The sequence below is a fragment of the Ursus americanus genome, chromosome 25, assembly GCF_024610735.1.
Source record: "Ursus americanus isolate L20-20 chromosome 25, mUrsAme1.1.p, whole genome shotgun sequence".
Taxonomy (NCBI): Eukaryota; Metazoa; Chordata; class Mammalia; order Carnivora; family Ursidae; genus Ursus; species Ursus americanus.
The window spans coordinates 31,268,536-31,287,068 of NC_142151.1; the positions used below are offsets into that span (position 1 = coordinate 31,268,536).

Genomic DNA, 18,533 nt, shown 5'->3' on the forward strand with positions numbered 1-18,533 from the left:
GTTATCAAGTATTTATATAAATAATTTTTCACTGATGAAGAATTTTGGCAAGATGATAAGTGCACTACATTAGGTAGCTTTAAAGCAGTAACAACCTCAGGGAACATTTATTTCTCATTCATATTGCATGTAGATAGCTGGGGTTGGCTACTGTGACTCTACTCTTTGTGCATTCCCATTCCAGAACGCGGGCTTAAGAAACAGTCTCTATTTAGATCCTGACATTCTTGTGGCAGAGGGAATAAAATAAGAAGCTGGGGCGCCTGGGTGGCACAGTCGTTAGGTGTCTGCCTTCGGCTCAGGGCGTGATCCTGGCGTTCTGGGATCGAGCCCCACATCAGGCTTCTCCGCTGGGAGCCTGCTTCTTCCTCTCCCACTCCCCCTGCTTGTGTTCCCTCTCTCCCTGGCTGTCTCTCTCTGTCAAATAAATAAAAATAAAATCTTTAAAAAACAAAACAAAACAAGAAGCTAAGTGGGCAGTGGCTTTGAATACTTCTGCTTAAAGTGATACACAGTTGATTCTCATTATTCCTAGTAGTTATGTTCTACAAAGTCATCACAAACACTGAATTAGCAAATACTGATCTGCGAGTCTCTGGTCATAGCAATTTTTCAACCAAAATCCATCCCATTTGAGTTATATAAGTGGGTTTGCTGAAATCCTTATAAAATAAGCCCATGTTATCATCATTGAAAACCTGCTCTTCCATATAACCTTCTCCCGTATAACACTTAGCAGGAATTTTTTAAAAAATTCATGCACATCTTCCTGATCTGCAGAACCTGCCTCACTTGCAAGTTCGCTTTTTCATGCTGTTTCACCTTTTGAAACATATGATTCAGACAGCACCAGCTGATAAGGGTTCAATATTTTCCTGACCCTAGTTAACGTGCCTTTCAACAAGGAATCCTCAGTAAGAGAAGTATTCCTACAGACCAACAAGCCAGGAGGGGGTTCCCAAATCTTTATTTCCCAGAAGCAACAGCCCTCTCTTTCTCAGTGAGAAATACCCGGAGATTCGATGGCCTAGATAAGCTTCTCTCTAATGCAGATGTATAGTTGAAGGTTTAATGAATTGGTGGATTATTGGTGGCCTTCAACTATTTCCCAATAGATTCACTGTCCTAGGGTAGCACATTTACAGAGCTTGAGCTGGGATGGAGGAAAGACTATGTTTATGTTGACCCACATTGTAAATAGTAGCTAACCTTAGTTGAAATAATACTATTGGTGTTCATAGGATATATAGGCTTTTGAATGCTGCCCTGATTATTTATTGCTAATATCACCATTACAAGATTGTTTTGACATTTAAATCTTAATAAGTAAGTTGGAAACTATTAGGTTTACTGGGGGCCTTGGCAAACTGTAATCAGTGAGTCAAATCCTGCTTGTTGCTTGTTTATGTAAATAAATTTTTATTGGAATACAGCCATGCCTTTGTGCTTATGGACTGTCTATGGCTGTCTTCACACTGTAGCAACAGAGTTAAGTAGTTGCAGCAGAGACCATATGGCCTTAACACTGAAAATAGCTACTGTCTGGATCTTTACAGAAAATGTCTGTCAACCTTGGCCTTGTACTTATGGTAGATGTGTCAAAAAAAAAAAAAAAAGACATTAATAGTGAAATCATGAAGAAACAGGTTGAAAAAAGAATATCCTTCCACAGAAATTACATTTCTAGGGCTTCTTGCCTGGGTCAGTGGCATTGAATGTAAGTCGATTAAAACTTATGCAAGCAATTAGTGCAAACACATTTACAATAATTGAACAGTCTACATTAAGAGAAGCATATATTTTTAGAAAGCTGTTATATTTACATCAGATTGGTAGATAATATGTTTGTGAATTGGTTAAGTTGAATCGAAATATTTTGACCAACCATTTAGCATATTGATTATCTTTGATTCAACTGTTTGAGTCTGGCTAATTAGCACACGAAGAGACCCTCTGCGAGACTTGTATTGGTGCCGGCTCAGGATTAGGCATAGAACTGTACACTTAAAAAGAGTGCATTTTATTGTGTATAAGTCATATCTTAATAAACCAGTTTGTTTATTTTTTCAAGTTATTTTTTTAAAGATCCTCTATCTACATATTTTAAATTGCAGTAATTAATGTAAGTTTTATGAAACAGCTTTGGACTGCCAGTATCATTGCTATTTAAGTGATAATAGGACCCATGGCATTCGAGGTCCAGAAGGAACGGTTCAGTTTCTCTCCACTTAAAAAAACATTCTGCCCGAAGAGCTGGTGACAAGGTTTGTCGATCATACTGTAAGAATATCACCACATCTGCTCGGAAACAAGACAAGCGAGAAGGTGCTGGCCAAGAGATGGACCAAACAGCAGGGAAGAAGAGCTCTTTCCACCTTCAGACTTTATGGCCGCCCCTGTCTCAGCTAGCACACATCGGCTTTCCGAGGAATCTGGTCGGGTTGTGTTTTCACTGCAACGAACCATCTGACAGAGAGGCTGCAGAGATGGAGAAACCGAACTGTCACCAGCCTCTCTCTGCGACCGCGGAGTACCCACGTTCGGGAGAGAAAACGCAAAATTTGCCATTTACCTGAAAGCCACCTTTGTTTAGGCAAGCTTGATAAATAACCTTTCACTCACAGAGCGCTGGATTCTCAAAAATAAAAGAAAGGGCAAATTTTAGATTGAGTGTTGAATACTGTATTAAACGATGGTGGCCAAAGGGAAACATCGTGCTTAGATATTTATTACATGATATTTCTTAAGTTACCAGGTTAAAAATAAGTCCCATTATACATCTTCTGGACATACCACAAAGGTTTTTTAATCTTTTTAATTTTTTTTTTTTTTAGTTAAATTTGCACTTATCACAGGGTCATTGAGCGTTTCTCAAACTACATATGGTAAAGAACCTCAATACAAAGATATAATGGTAATGAACTATTAATACTGAAAATAATGAGCTTGAAAAACTACAAACAGTGAACCTGGGAGGCAGTCCTGTTAGCCAGATTTTGAGTGCTGATCGATAAACACAGCTACAACATTACTGGAATCAGTCTAGGAAAGGTAATAAATTGGTCCTGATTCTGCTGAAATTGTCAGCACCCTCTAGTGGAAATAAGTTTTTGAAAAACCACTTCTTAAATGCGTGGATATATTTCAACCATTTTTGCATAGATGTATCATCAGCTGGCAGTTACAGAAACTAAAGCTTTGAGACAGTAATAAACAATGTACTATTTCATTTTATTGTATTAAATCATTGTAATTCCTTTAATATGATTTGTTGTTTCATTCAGAAAAACAACACAAAACACAACAAGACCAAAAGGAAACTTAAAAGGAGAAGGGGACCAGAGACCAGGAACTCTCCTACAACATCTCTGCTTTGTGCAGTGAAAATAAAGTCTAAATGAGGATTTCTGCCTTTACGTTTCATTAATAAAAAGTCAAGTTATCTCTGTTCTCACTGCACTAATCTCTACAAATAATTAAAGAACAATATTTTCACCTTCAATTGGTGCAGGGCATGAAATGACCAGTGTAAGGATGCTCCCACGTCTTCTAGTTCTGCCTCTAAAACCAAAAGGGAAATATGCAAACTGAAACCCTCGTCAATATTTCTTTTAAAAAAAATGCTCCAGGATCTCCACTCTATTTTATTTTTATTATTTTTTTAAGATTTTATTTTTAAGCAATCTGTACACCCAACGTAGGGCTCGAACACACAACCCCAAGATCAAGAGTCATACTCTCCACCACCCTGAGCCAGCCAGGTGCCCCAGAAACCCTCTTCAACTTTCCACATTAACTTGGAGAAGTGTCTTTTCAGTAATAACAACAGTATTATAAATCTCAGTCCAAACTCTGAAATTTTTAAATTAGTAAAGTCCTATTCCTGTGTTTATTAAAATATAAAGTTATCAATTGTTAATGTCTTCCTTATAATTTTTTCACTTTGGTTGATTTAATGGTACTGTGATTTCATCAGTGTAATAGCTCGATCCGTTTAATAACTGATTTATGGTTTCCTTAAACTTTGTATGGTGTAACGGCAAAAGCTTTTGTAAAGTTCCTTTTCCCTGGAATGTTTCTCACTTAACTGGCAGCTACTCATTTCCCCAAAAAGAACACTTCCTCTTACACAGAGATTTTTTTAAAAGAAAAATTAGATGCGTTCGAGTATGACTATGTATGATAGAAAAATATTAAATTGTAAGTATTTAAATTCTCTTCTCCACCTGCTGAGGAGGAAGGAATCTCTATGTTGTTTAGCGATGAACTTTGTGTTTTTCTATAGGGTAAAGCCTGGAGATAAAGAATTGGATAAGCAAAATTACTCTCTGTGAGGAAAAAAAAATGATGAAAAAATACAAAGAAAGGTCCCAGAGAGGTGACAAAGCAGCACAAGTGATCATTATATTAAGGTACATTATATAAGGTACATTATATTAAGGTACATATATAAGGTACATTATATAAGGTACCTTATATTAAGGTAATGTAGAGGACTGCAGTGTTCTCAAACTTAGACAGGCATCGGGCTCACCTGACAATTTAAGAAAATAATAATTGATTTTTTAAATGAATGTTTAAGACACAGATTCCTTGGCTCTACCCCCAGAGTTTCTGTTTCAGTAAGTCTCAAGCATTGCTTAATAACTTGCATTTCTAACAGGTTCCTGAGTGATGCTAATACCAGAAGCCACACTTTAAGAACCACTGTTATAAGGGATATGTAGGAAGTTTGCTTTGGTTTGTATGGCATAACTTTCCATCTGACCAACCATCTCGGTTAGTCTGGAACTGAAGGATTTCCTGGAACTTGCAATGCTACCACTGGAAAGTCTTCAACACACCAAGAAGACTGGTCACCCTACATCATACTTTTAAGACAGTACTTTGACAATTTTTCAATTATTAGAATTACAATTTTTAGGGAAACTCATTGTTTGGGAATGAGTGTTCTGCACAGAGTTCATACACACAGTACTATGTGAGTTCATCAAGTCAGAAATGTCAGAATTGATCAGGATGGGCTAAGTTTTATGGCAGTAATAAAAGCAAAATCTGAATGGCTTAAACCAAAAAATGTTTATTTCCTGTGCACACTACCTATCCTTAGAACTCCAACAGAAATTGCCCATTTTTTTGTCTTTTTTTTTAAAGATTTTATTTATTTATTTATTTGAGGGAGAAAGAGAGAGAGAAAGAGAGTGCACTAGCAGGGGGGAGGGGAGGAGGGAGAGGGAGAAAGAGAAACAGACTCCCCTCTGAGCAGAGAGCCCGACTCAGAACTTGATTCCAGGACCCTGGGATCATGACCTGAGCCAAAGGCAGATGCTTAACCGACTGAGCCACCCAGATGCCCTTTGCCTAACTTTTTATATCATAATTCAAGTAGACAGCACAAAATAGGGAACTTAATTGATGTTCAGTGTTGATGGAATTAGTCATCCTAGCGATAACTCTTTTCCACACAATAAATATCTTTAAGAAATTGGGAACAGAGAATATAAGGTGAATATGAACAGTGATCGATCCAGTTTTTAAAGATAAGCCTAATAAAATATAACTTACTTCATCAAAATCCCCAGAGGTAGCTATTTTATTAGGTCTTGATTTAGTGGCAGACCTTGGAAGAGCATTTGTAGGTTATTGGAGATGTGGTAATCCCAAAGTGGATAAGTGATAAAGCTTCATCAATTTGTAGATAGTAAAAATAATTTACTAGCAAACTAGTGGAGTATTCTGTGAAGACCTCTATTGGACCAATAGGATTTCTTAGCATTCATGTTTTGCGCTAATGGTTTCCAAATCTGAAAATTATTATTCAGTGGTTTGAGATGGTACCCTGGAATCTAACTTTTTTACAAAGCTCTCCAGCAGATTTTAATACAATTACTCTGCAAATGTGGACATCTTAAAATGAGACCTATATTTTCAATTTGGTAGATAGAAACATAAAGGGGTAGAACGTAAATATAAGTTGCTGGGACTAAAAAAACATTCATTTCAGTATAAACTGAATATTGTTTTAAACCATAAGGCTATGGGGTTATTTTATTACTGTTGAGCTGATATTCTAATTTCTACCCACGCCTCTGCCGCTCATGTCCTATGTGATTTCAGGTAAATCACTTATATTAACTTCAGATTCTTTCGAGAAATGAAATCAAGTAGATTATTAAAGAAGATGCATAACAGTTCTAAAACCCTAAATTTTCTAAAACCTTGAAATTTTCCAAATACCTTAAAGGGATGTGATTATATATTTATATATATGGGTCAGGTGTATAATGTATGCTCTTGATGGCTATTATTATGGAAAGAAATGTGTAGCATAAATCTCTTGCCTTATTCTACTACCTTCAAAAATTGCCCACTATTTCTGGGTAAGATTGATAGACTGCAAGTTACTGTTGGGAAGGGAGGCTTAAGACATGATAGCCCAAAATGTGAAAATTTGGCATATTGAATATTTCAAGCCAAAGGAATTTGAGAAATGGCATATACAGGAAGGAGGTTTTGATCTTCCAATGAAGCAGATCATAAAACCTAGGGAGGACTTTCTGACCTGAAGCAGGTCATAAAACCTTCACGTGAGAGGTGCCCTTCTGATACCCAGAAGAAAGAAGTATCCTTATTTTTGAAGTCGACGAGAATAGAAAAGAATCTGAATGAACAGGGCTTGCTAAGTTTCCTCCAGTTTACTACACTTACCTCATACCTTTTGTCTTATATCCTTTCACTACTTTCCACTCTTCATTAAACCTAGCATAAAAATACTCAGGTTGAACTATCTTCTTTGGGTTTTCATTTCCGTATGAAGGCTCCTATGTCATGTAAAATTTATATTAAATAAATTTGTATGCTTTTTCTCTCTAATCTGTCTTTTGTTACTGAGCTCTGAGTTGAGAATTTAGAAGGATAGAGGAAAAAGATCTTTTTCCACTCCTACAATATATATGTCACAGTTAAGTAAGTCATGGGATCTGGGGCTATTGCTCATAGACCATATCAGCTTTTTGAAGGCTAGATCATTTGGACATGATCTCAAATAGGTAAGTATACTACGGACTCAATAATAAAATGGAGATAAGAGGGAAAAGCTAAGCATCACATCAAAGCAGGATTCTGACATGATTTTAGCCCAGTGGTTTAAATATGTTCCCATCCTACCCCTTATTCATCTTGTGCCCCCTTTATTAATGAGGAAATAGGAGAGATTGAATAGGGATGCAATTTAATTTGTCCAAATTGGGACAGTGTGAATTAGCTTTGACCCAGAGAAAAAGCTAAACTGGGAAACTTGAGGTTTGTAACAGTAAACAAATCCTCTCTTTTCTGATGCATTCCCACCAAAGATAGCCTAACTGAGATTACCTAAGAGGTTATTTTTCTACAAAACATTGCAACTACGCTCAAGGCAAAATTACAAGATATAGTTTATTTTCAGCATTCTTCAAATACTCTCTCTCACCTCCTGCCCCTAACTCCTAATACAAGAAATGTGTGAAATCTACACAACCTGTAACAGTCCGCGGAGAGGGAGGCGGCGCCAAGGGGGTTTTCTTCAGAGTTTCTAAGTGTAGGGTTTTTTTATGAGCTCTTTCCGGTAACTTTCTTAAGCAATCAGGGTGTGCTGAGTCATGCCAATCAGGGCTTTGGTCACGTATCTGTCTACCTATTTGGTCAATATCTCTGTGAAGGTCTTTTTTTTGCTGACATGTGGGGGCTTATGTCTTAACTGCCCCTTGCCCCTGATATTGACAAATGTTTGTGGTTAATTGTCTTATTTTAGGATGTTTTGCAGAGGTCATTTCTGCAAAGGCTGCAAAGCAAAACGTTAGTGCGGTCTCTCCCAGCTGCAAAACAGGATGTCAGTGTTGTTTTATTTTATCTGTCCTGACTCCCTATTTTCTTGTCGGGGACCCTGGCCCCGTCTACCTAACTGTCCAACTACCTCCTAACGGTGGGACTACAAATATAAGTGATACAAACTGCCAACGCTTACTATTTAGTAATAAAAATAAAATACTATGACAGAGATATTAACAAGAACAATCAAACTTGCAGGCACAGAGAAGGCTTATCTAAAATACCCCAAATCCTGAAATATTGCTTTCCCCAACTCCTTACAGTACTGCAATCTGGTTATCAGTGTGCACTATGATTGCCGATATAACTAAATCCCATTTGAGAGTATCCACATTCTGAAAACAGTACTTTTATTAACCTAAAAAATCCTCGAATTAGTGAAGTTCATCAGCGGTGAAGGGCCTCTTGGACCTTTAAGTTTTAATCTGAAAGTCTTAATCTTAGCTCCCATAACCAACACTCCCCTCCCACCCTGCAAAGTTAATGAAATCAAATGCCTTGGAATCACAGGTTTCAGTTCAGATCACGAGAGAAAAATTGGGGGGAACTGTGCAAATTTTCAGGGCTTGAGGATTGCAAACGTGGGGAAGCGACGCCATCTCCTGGTAAGGGACCAGAAAAAAGCCAAATGCAATTTGCGGGCTAAGCAGCAGCAGCTTTCATTTCAAAGCTTCAAGCCGCGAATCTTCGGCGTCCGTAGACTCCGGGATCCGCCCCTCCTGGTGGCTGTGACCACTCCAGTGAGCCCTGCGCAACGTGATTGACAGGCCAACAGCACGGTCCGTTACCTAAACTCTTCACTCCGGAAACAGTGACCGAATCCCTCCGGAAGCTCGGGGTCCGCGCTCTCCCAGCATGCTTTGCTTTCCGGCTATGCTCAGTCCTGTCCGGCCAGTCCCGCCTTGCGCGCCCATTTCGAGCCCGAGTTTCACGCTCGACTTTGCAGGCTCTAGAACCGGGAACAGATTTTTCAGCACTCGGTTCTTGGGCAGTGGCTATGGGGGCAGGAATGGCGCAGCTCGAGGGTTACTACTTTTCGGCTGCCCTGAGCTGCACCTTTTTAGTGTCCTGTCTCCTCTTCTCCGCCTTCAGCCGGGCGCTGCGAGAGCCCTACATGGACGAGATCTTCCACCTGCCGCAGGCGCAGCGCTACTGTGAGGGCCATTTCTCCCTCTCGCAGGTGGGGTCCCCAACCTGTCCCCACCCTAGGACAGGCCGGAGAGGGCCGAGCCAGCCCCAGCACTATTTTCTTCCACCCTTATCCCTTTGGTCCCTTCGATCTACCCTTCCAGCTTCGAAATATGAAAGAACTGTAATCTCTTGTTCCTGTCCTTGAGATCTGTGAAATATTTGTTTAATGAATGAATAGAAGCAGATCTGTGTCCTAAGGAAGTAATGTTCTGGGAGATTAATGCATTTGCTTTACCGCAGGGTACAACCCAGACACTTGGTATGTTTCCCTCTTAGTAGCTGATAATAGCTGCCGGGTTTTCTTCCCCAATCCCTAGATCAGAGGCAACGGGCTGCCCCTTGGAAATGTCAGAAAACTTCACTTTAGTTCACTTGTCAGGAGCCTCACTGTATATTTTGGGTGTGGGATACCAAGGGGAAATGGGGGGAATCTTCAGCCACCAAGAAATGGCAAGTTCCATTAATTCCATCCGTGGTGTTTATAGAACCTTCTGTTAACTGGATAAACTGGCATCATGTTTGAATGTATGATTGGCTATGTAAATATAGAGATAAAAAATAAAGTAGATGTATTATCCTTATTCTTCTGGGAAAGCAATATAGAATAGTGGTTAAAAATATAAAGTCTGTCAGTTAAAGACCTGATTTTAAATCTTTGTGCTGTTATTTGCTAGTTACTTGACCTTGGACATTTTTTGAGGTTCAGGTTACTCATCTGAGAATGACAGTTTATAGTACGATCTACTATAGGACATTTTGCAGGATTAAATGCAGCGGATATAGCACAATTCTTGGTTCAGTACATGTTAGCTATCATTATAGAGCATGTGGTTTGATCTCTTCAAATGCTGCTTTCTCTCCAAAACCATCAGAGTTCCAGCCAATGTTTCTGTATTTTAAAACCGGCACATTTGGGATTTAATAACCAAAGTACTCTTCAGGGTCTCTGAAGGGTGTGTCTTGGAAGTGGAAACTGATTTTAAGTTATTGTTGTCTACTGGTTACAGATACCTCTGCACAAAACAGGTACAGAGGCAAAATATAAGCAAAACTTTTCTTCAGAGGAGACATTTGATGGGCTGAGGACTTATTTAACCACCGTGTCACAGAATAACTTCCCAGAATGTCTGATTGTTGTTAGAGATGGTTTTTTTGCTTGACCTCCTTGTGTCAGTCCTGTCAGTATTTCATCTTGCTCTTGCTTCATTGTTGGCCTTTCCTTTTTAAGTGGGATCCCATGATCACTACGTTACCTGGCTTATACCTACTGTCAGTTGGAGTGGTCAAACCTGCCAGTTGGATCTTTGGATGGTCGGAGCATGTTGTCTGCTCCATTGGAATGCTCAGATTTGTTAATCTTCTCTTCAGCGTAGGCAACTTCTATTTACTATATTTGCTTTTCCGCAAGGTACAACCCAGGCACAAGGTATGTTTCCAAAATAATTTATTACAAGTTTATATGTAGTCAGGTCCACAATTTTGATAAATTGGTTTTATGAGATGTGGTGAAAAGTATCTTCAACTCTTAGTGTGTGTGTATATTTTGTTAAGATAAAAAGCAAGCCCCCTACCCCCATTTTTTAATAAATTTGTATTTAAATACTTTAATAACTTATTTATTTGTAAAACCTGAAATAAATATTTGTGAATATTTATGAGTTCAGTAGATGTTTATTGCGCTTATTAAGCATGCTAGGCACTAAAACCACAGGAATAAATAAGGCTTTTTTTTTTTTTTTCTTACCAAACTTTTATCTTCCCTAGGGAAGACAGAGGAATACCTATATTTACCTCAGGAATTTTGAGGTGGATTGCCTGGCTTTGAATTCCGTCCTTTACAAGTTTTGTTACTTTTAGCAGGTTACCCTTAGTGACTCCCATGTCCTCATCTATTAAATGGGAATAATATACAGTCTGCATCACAGGACTGTAAGGTCTACAGGAGCTTAATAAATTGCTTAGAACAATGCCCGATGGAATAGTAAGGACTCAATGAATAGTAATTATAATAATTATTTTTAACTTAAATGATTTCAATAGTGTAAATTGTGAGAGGGAAATTGGTAAAAGATGCTATGAGGACACAGGATTAGAGGAGCACTTATTTTGCAGGAAGATGTATGGGTGGCAATGGGTAAGACTTCACAGAAAAGATGGTACCTGAGCTGAATCTTGATGAACAGACAGGACTGTAGGTTGGGGAATGAAGCCTGACAGGAGAAAAGGGTAAGCAACGGTAGAAAGGATTTGAGCAACAAGATGCAAAGAGAATCGCTATTTGTAATCACAAGATTATAAAGTATAAGGATGTGAAGCTGGACAAGTAGATAGGGGTGAAGTCATGGATGTCCTTATATTGTCATGGAAAGGATTTGAACTTTATCTAGTCAGTGATGAATAGCCTTTAATTTTAACCAAGAGAATGGCATGGTCTGATTTGGTGATTTAGATTAAGTAGAGAATAAAATTTCAAGAGATAAGAATGCTTTCAAAATGAAAAATTTCTGTGAGAAATGCCAAAATAAGATATTTAACTTTAGACTGGGCCCACAAAAACCCTGTAAGTTCATCATGAAATGGTAAGATCATTGGGTATAGTAGTATAAATGCCATATACATATTTATGTTGTCTCAAATGTAGAGTTTTGAAGTGGTATCTTTAAATGAAATTGATGATGACTAAATAAATGCTCATTGGAGGCACTAAGACTTAAGTTCAGGGAAATGCAACCATGTGCCCTATGTCCCAGTCATCAGCATGTTCCTTATAGAATTTAGTTGAGTGTTTTCTCCTTAACTATTTGCTGAATGACTCAAAGTATTTCAGGACATAGAAACTTCGGTGTACACTTGTATTTTCTTCATGGCTTCCAAACCATATAACTAAAAGGTACCAGAAAGCATACTTACAAAGGTATACTGTGTTTTTGCAAAACTAGAAGTAAGATTAATATTGAATAATTTTCCTCAAGGTTCAAATAGTTTTTGTGTTTTTAATTAATCTCTTTGTCAGCTCAGCAGAAATGGCATATTTGTTTTATCATGAAAATAATTTTACGTGTGTTTTCTCTTCCCCTTAGGCTGCCTCAAGTGTCCAGAGAATCTTGTCAACATTAACATTAGCAGTATTTCCCACACTCTATTTTTTTAACTTCCTTTATTATACAGAAGCAGGATCCATGTTTTTTACTCTTTTTGCCTATTTGATGTGTCTTTATGGAAATCATAAAACTTCAGCTTTGCTTGGATTTTGTGGCTTCATGTTTCGTCAAACTAATATCATCTGGGCTGTCTTCTGCGCAGGAAACGTCATTGCACAAAAATTAACTGAAGCTTGGAAAACTGAGCTACAAAAGAAAAAAGAAGAGAGGCTTCCCCCTATTAAAGGACCATTTTCAGAATTCAGGAAAATTCTTCAGTTTCTTTTGGCTTATTCCATGTCCTTTAAGAACTTGAGTATGCTTTTCCTTCTGACCTGGCCCTACATCCTTCTAATGTTTCTGTTTTGTGTTTTTGTAGTTGTTAATGGTGGGATTGTTATTGGTGATCGAAGTAGTCATGAAGCCTGTTTACATTTTCCTCAACTCTTCTACTTTTTCTCTTTTACTCTCTTTTTCTCGTTTCCTCACCTACTGTCTCCTAGCAAAATTAGGGCTTTTCTTTGCTTAGTTTGGAAACGTAGAATTCAGTTTTTTGTGATTACCTTAGTCTCTCTATTTTTAGTTTGGAAATTCACTTATGCTCATAAATACTTGCTTGCAGATAATAGACATTATACATTCTATGTGTGGAAAAGAGTTTTTCAAAGATATGAAGTTGTGAAATACTTGTTAGTTCCAATATATATATTTGCTGGTTGGAGTATAGCTGACTCATTGAAATCAAAGTCGATTTTCTGGAATTTAATGTTTTTCATATGCTTGTTTACTGTTACAGTACCTCAGAAACTGCTAGAATTTCGTTACTTCATTTTACCTTATGTTATTTATAGGCTTAACATACCTCTGCCACCTATATCTAGGCTTGTTTGTGAACTGGGTTGCTATGCAATTGTTAATTTCCTAACTTTTTATATCTTCCTGAACAAGACTTTTCAGTGGCCAAATAGTCAGGACATTCAGAGATTTATGTGGTAACATCAGAGATATCTTGAATTCTAAAAATAGACTTATTATTTAGACATCACAATGAACAACTGAACAGGTAAAAATTATGGACTTTCTTCTAGGCACAATGGTGGTCCACAGATCACATCAGATATTTTGTGTTTTAAATATCAGATATATGTGTTTTAAACATATATAATAAATCCAAGGAAGTGCTAAAGAACTGAGAAGAGTTTAAGACTTTTTCCATAAGCTTAAATAATGGAAAATGAAATTGTTTACAGTTGTTTCATGATATCCCTTTGGTACTGCTGGCCACTCAGAAAGTTTGAAAAAATTTTATAGGTACAAGTTTAAGAAAACTGAGCTTTATAGCACTGAAGACTTATTTATTAATTCTCTTCAGAAAGCAGTAACAAAGTATTTGAAAAAATTTACAAATGATCAGGTAATATTCTTGATTGAAAAGTTACTTAACATTTCAGTAAATATAATTTTAGTCATAAGGCAAAATAGACTCACATAGATAATAAGTGTTATAAATTAGAGGCTCATCTAGGTTTATCTTGTAATTAAGGTGATTTTTGTTAAAAGTCTAGAAATAATCAAGCCCTTTTATTAATTCTTTATTTATTTTTTATTTTTTGAGAGAGAGAGTGTGTGCACGTGCGTGGCTGGGAGAGGGATGTGGGGAGGGAAGGGCAGAAAGAGAGGGAGAGAGAGAATCTTAAGCGGACTCCATGCCCAGTGCAGAGCTCGATGCAGGACTCAGTCTCACAATGCTGAGATCATGATCTGAACTGAAATCAGGAATTGGGCACTTAACCCACCAAGTCTCCAAGCACCCGAGTAATTCTTTTTAAAAAATATCTATATGAGTAATCTCTACACCCAACGTGGGGCTCAAATTCATGATCAAGAGTGACACACTCTACTGACTGAGCCAGCCAAGCACTCCCCCCTTTCACTAATCCTCAGTATGAAATGTATGATGGTCAAAGAAAAATTGTGTCGATGATAATACCTTTTAAAAGGGATTTTCTTTCTGAAATACATTACTGTATAGTATCTTATGGCTGCCATAATATAACCACAAACTTGGTAGCTTAAAAAAATTTCTCTCAGAGCTTTCGAGGCTGGAGGTGTAAAATGAAGGTGTTGGCAAGGCTGGCTACTTCTGGAGGCTTGGAGGGAGAATCATGCTTCTCGTGGCTGTCTGCAGTTCTTGCTGTTCCTTGGTTTATGGATGCAGCACTCTGGTCTCTGCCTCTGTCTTCACATGGTCGTCTTCTGTTTATAAGGGCATTGTCATTGGGTGGGGTTTTACCCTAACCCAGGATGGTTTCATGTTGAGACCTTTAATTAAATCTACAAAGACCCTTTTACCAAATAAGAGCACATTTACAGGTTCCGAGTAAACATCTTTTTTGTGGGATACTTTTCACCCACTGAAGTTACCAAAGGATATTTTAGGATAAACCTCATAAAATTTGTAGGAAACCATTTCTTTGCTGAGATATTTTGAATTATGTCTTTACTGAAAGGTAATTCTGAGATAACATAATTACAGAAGAAAAGGTAATTGGTATTTGATTCCATTATCCAAAATAGTTAGAATTGAAAGGAAGTTTAGAAATCAGTTGATCTAGTCTGATTTTGTAGATTAGGGAGCGACCCCTTGGATAGGATTTTTTGTGTGAGTCTTTGGATTCTGTGTCTGCTGTTTCATGTACATTCATTGGGTTGTCATTCCATTACAGAAAAGTATTATTTGGACATGTTAACTTTGACATGCAAACTTAGAACTGTAAATACAATTTATCTTTTAATCTCACTTTACATTTGTAAACGTAAAAAAACTGTGAACAAATTACTTTGTCTTTACTGTTGGATTGTGCTTTCTCTGGGTTTTAAACAGTGGTTAGTTGTGGAAAGTACTCTGCATTTGCAAATATAAAATTGTGCAGGTGAAAATTACAGGTATAGTCTTGAGTAATAAGTACCCGGAAGTTTTGTACTCTGTTCAGTACTTAGAAAGTAGATTGACTCTCTAATTGAAACAATGATTGTTGACAGATGTTTTTGCTCATTTTGTTTTTTGGTAATTAGATAAAGAAACACAAAGAAATTATTATTTTATAATGGAGATCTGAGTTCCAGGACATCAAAATAAATAACTTCCTTATCTGTTATTATTAATGCAAGGCTTTTGTGATTAGGACTATTTCTGAGACGCAAAAACTTTCCCTCTAATCCATTCTGGCAAACATGAGGAAACCATTCCACTCCATAGATTGGAGGAATCACTCACTGTTCCAGTTCATTTGTAAGTGTTGAATTCCTGCTATTTTAAGAGAGAAAATCCACTCAGTGGGTAACAGGTTAACCTTCCGTGTTTTCCATAAAGTATATAAAATACAGTACTTAACATTTTAGAAAACAATACTGGAAATTAAAAGGTGCTGTGGAGCATAGCTTTTAAAAACATCCTAAGTTTCATTTGCGTTTTGAATGTTTTTCAAGAATTATCGAATACATATTTTTGACATAATTTTTAAAAAACGTAATTGAATTTCTTGATTAAAAGGTGATTATTAAAAAAATGTATTGATAAGTTGGAGAGCCTGCAGAGCCTTGCAATTATTGTTAAAGTCCTTAAGTATCATAAAAAGATTTAGTCCATAAATTTTTAAGCCTTGTAATAAATATTTTTGAACTTTTTCTACCTTACATGAAATTCCATAGATAAAAAGTATTTCCTTTGTATGATGTTAGTAAGCTTGCATTGTGCTCTGTGTTTCCTCACATATTATTTATGTTTCCTTTTAGTGGATACCTAGAAATCTTTTTAATGTATCTGACTATGTTTTTAAATTATTTGGAAATACAGTGTTCCTGAGCTTAAACATAGAATGTCATTTTGGTAAGAGAAATTATGTTAGTTCTCTGGCCTCTTCTTCCTAAAGTTATTTCTGGAATGTGCTAAGTCTGTCATGAAGTACATTAATATAAGTGGCTTTAGTTTATTTCTAATAGATCAGTTGCTTAATGTAGTATATTTCCAGTTTGAATTTAACTGCCACTGTGCTTGACTTTTTTTTTTTTTCTTAGTAATTGTGTGAAGATGGGAGAGGAGAAGAAAAGAGATCCTCATTTTTATTATACTCCCTAAATAGTGGACAGTTATTTTAGATAAACATTTAAGTAAAATATTGATATGAAAAATGAGTTCACATTGATTAGGTTAGAGAGCATTTATTATCTTTGAGGCAATTAGAATTTCCTTAAGTGAAACAAGAAAGAAGTATCATGCAAATAATATGAGAAAGATTTTTCGAATGGAAATTTAAATATGACTTAGGAGCCATGGGCTTGTAGAAAAAGCATTTCACATGAAAGTTAGGATTTCTGTATTTGTGGCTTTAGAATCAATAAAGCAAGTGATTTAATCTTTTTTCCTCGTTTCAAATGAGAACAGTATTTGTCCTGACTCTGGTTATCCTAGCCTGACTTGTCTAGCCCTGTTTCAGAAATAATTCAGCCCTCGCCATATATCGATAAAGTTCATAAATATATCATTTAGTAAATGTCAAATAAATGTATGCTGAATGAAGTTTTTTAGTATACAGTGAATGTCCTAGAAAAACATACTATATAACCATAAGCTAATTTTAGGAAATAAATCACATGCTTCATAATGAAAGCCATCCTAAACTTTTTTCTGCCTAAATTTTCTGACCTAGTTTTAAATTTTTTTTACTATAGTGTTTAAAATTTATACATGTATCTACTTGTAAATATGTTATATGTGGTTATTATAATAGGACGTGATTTCAAAACTATTACTGTTTATTTAAAATAAGAAAAATAAGTAACTTTCAACCATTAAAATATAATAGCAGTAGAACTTCTGCTTATTAAACTTTTAAGGGAAAAGAGATTTCAGCCAATTATGAATAATTTGTGTTATTTTAGTTAAACTGCATTTTAGTGCTTTAGAGATAACTGTCATTTTTTATTTAAGGTACATTTTTATGTATTTAAATGTGGACAATATGACAAACATTTCCAATATATTAAAACTTGTATAGCTGAGAAAATTATAATAAAAATGGATAGATGATATATTTTTTAACACTTATCCATGAATCTAACACTAAATTCTTTAACATTTGGAAATTATTTCTAGGGTAAGAAGTGTTGTCACAGTGAAGAAATTCAGTAATATCATTATATTTTGTTTGTTAAAAGTTAGGCATTTGATGAATTTAATGTTAGTTTGAGCCCAGTGTGTCACCATCAGATAAAAAGAGATACTGTATTTTTCTGAGGAGATAAATATTAAGCATCGTATTGATTTTTTTTCACACTGACTGGAACTTTACCATGATTCAGTTCAGTCGAACAGTTGGGGTTGGGGGGACATACAAAATGAGGAAGAGAGGAAGAAAAATAATGGTAACTAATAATTGCTGTCATTTATTGAGCACCTACGATGTTCTAGGCATTATACTGGCTAATTTATAAACATTGTCTCATTTGATCCTATTCATATTTTTATGAAGCATTTACTGATTTCTCTTTGACTGCTGAAGAAACTATAGTTAAGGCAGGTATCAGGCAAGTCACCCAAAGTGCACGCTGTCACTTTAGAACACAGATTGGCCTGACTCCCAAGCCTGTGAGTTTTTAACTGAGACTCTGCCTCACTGAGAAAATTTTTCATTAAGAGAAGTAAAATATGGAGAGAGAGGTGGTAATCTGTCTTTACTCTGCATTAGCCAGAACATTCATGACCTATTGTTTTTTGTATGTAGTCATTTTTAAAAATGCTAGCAGCTGTTTAAAAGAGCACAGATAGTTGTAGGAGAAATGGCTTTTAAAAGAATGTATAGGTTGTTTAACTTGGAGAAGTAGACATCCTACAACTTCATAAGCTCTCATAATTGAAGAGTAATTATTTAGAAGAAGGATTGGACTAGTCTTTATTCCCTGAAGTTTATATCAAGGGCCAACAGATTTCAACTGATAAAAAAATGTACATTCTCTAATTGTTTCGTCTGTGTCTGGGAATGGTTCCAGAAAAAAGTAAGTTTCCCCACTCATTGGCAAGATTTCTGTTCATCAGGAAGCTTCGGAAGAGATTCAGATAGTAAGTAGAGTAAAATGTTTTCTTAAGATGCTTCACAACCTGATGATTTGAAATTCATTAAGTTTGCTACGACTAATATATTTTGCATTAATTGATAAGTCATGATGAAGTATTTCTGGTGAATTGCATGCTGTCTTTAATGTATTTTAAATTTCTGAACAAAATTGTACTTTTAACTGCTACCTTGTTTAGAAATAAATTTGAGATACACGACTTTT

General features: G+C 36.3%; 1 protein-coding gene across 1 annotated transcript; it reads left to right on the forward strand.

Moving 5' to 3' along the window:
• Positions 1-8,739: 8,739 nt before the first annotated feature.
• On the forward strand, positions 8,740-17,606 carry LOC123778865 (dol-P-Glc:Glc(2)Man(9)GlcNAc(2)-PP-Dol alpha-1,2-glucosyltransferase A). Its single transcript, XM_045776520.2, has 3 exons — positions 8,740-9,046; positions 10,286-10,483; positions 12,138-17,606. Exons 1-3 carry the CDS (start codon positions 8,864-8,866, stop codon positions 13,191-13,193), a joined length of 1,437 nt encoding a protein of 478 aa, XP_045632476.1. The 5' UTR covers positions 8,740-8,863; the 3' UTR covers positions 13,194-17,606.
• Positions 17,607-18,533: the final 927 nt, after the last annotated feature.

Excerpts from the sequence above, each read along its gene's own strand:
- LOC123778865 (XM_045776520.2), top strand. The coding sequence starts at position 8,864 with ATGGGGGCAGGAATGGCGCAGCTCGAGGGTTACTACTTTTCGGCTGCC. Across the intron at positions 9,047-10,285 it reads GCCATTTCTCCCTCTCGCAG|TGGGATCCCATGATCACTAC; the intron begins GTGGGGTCCCCA and ends TTCCTTTTTAAG. Across the intron at positions 10,484-12,137 it reads AGGTACAACCCAGGCACAAG|GCTGCCTCAAGTGTCCAGAG; the intron begins GTATGTTTCCAA and ends TCTTCCCCTTAG.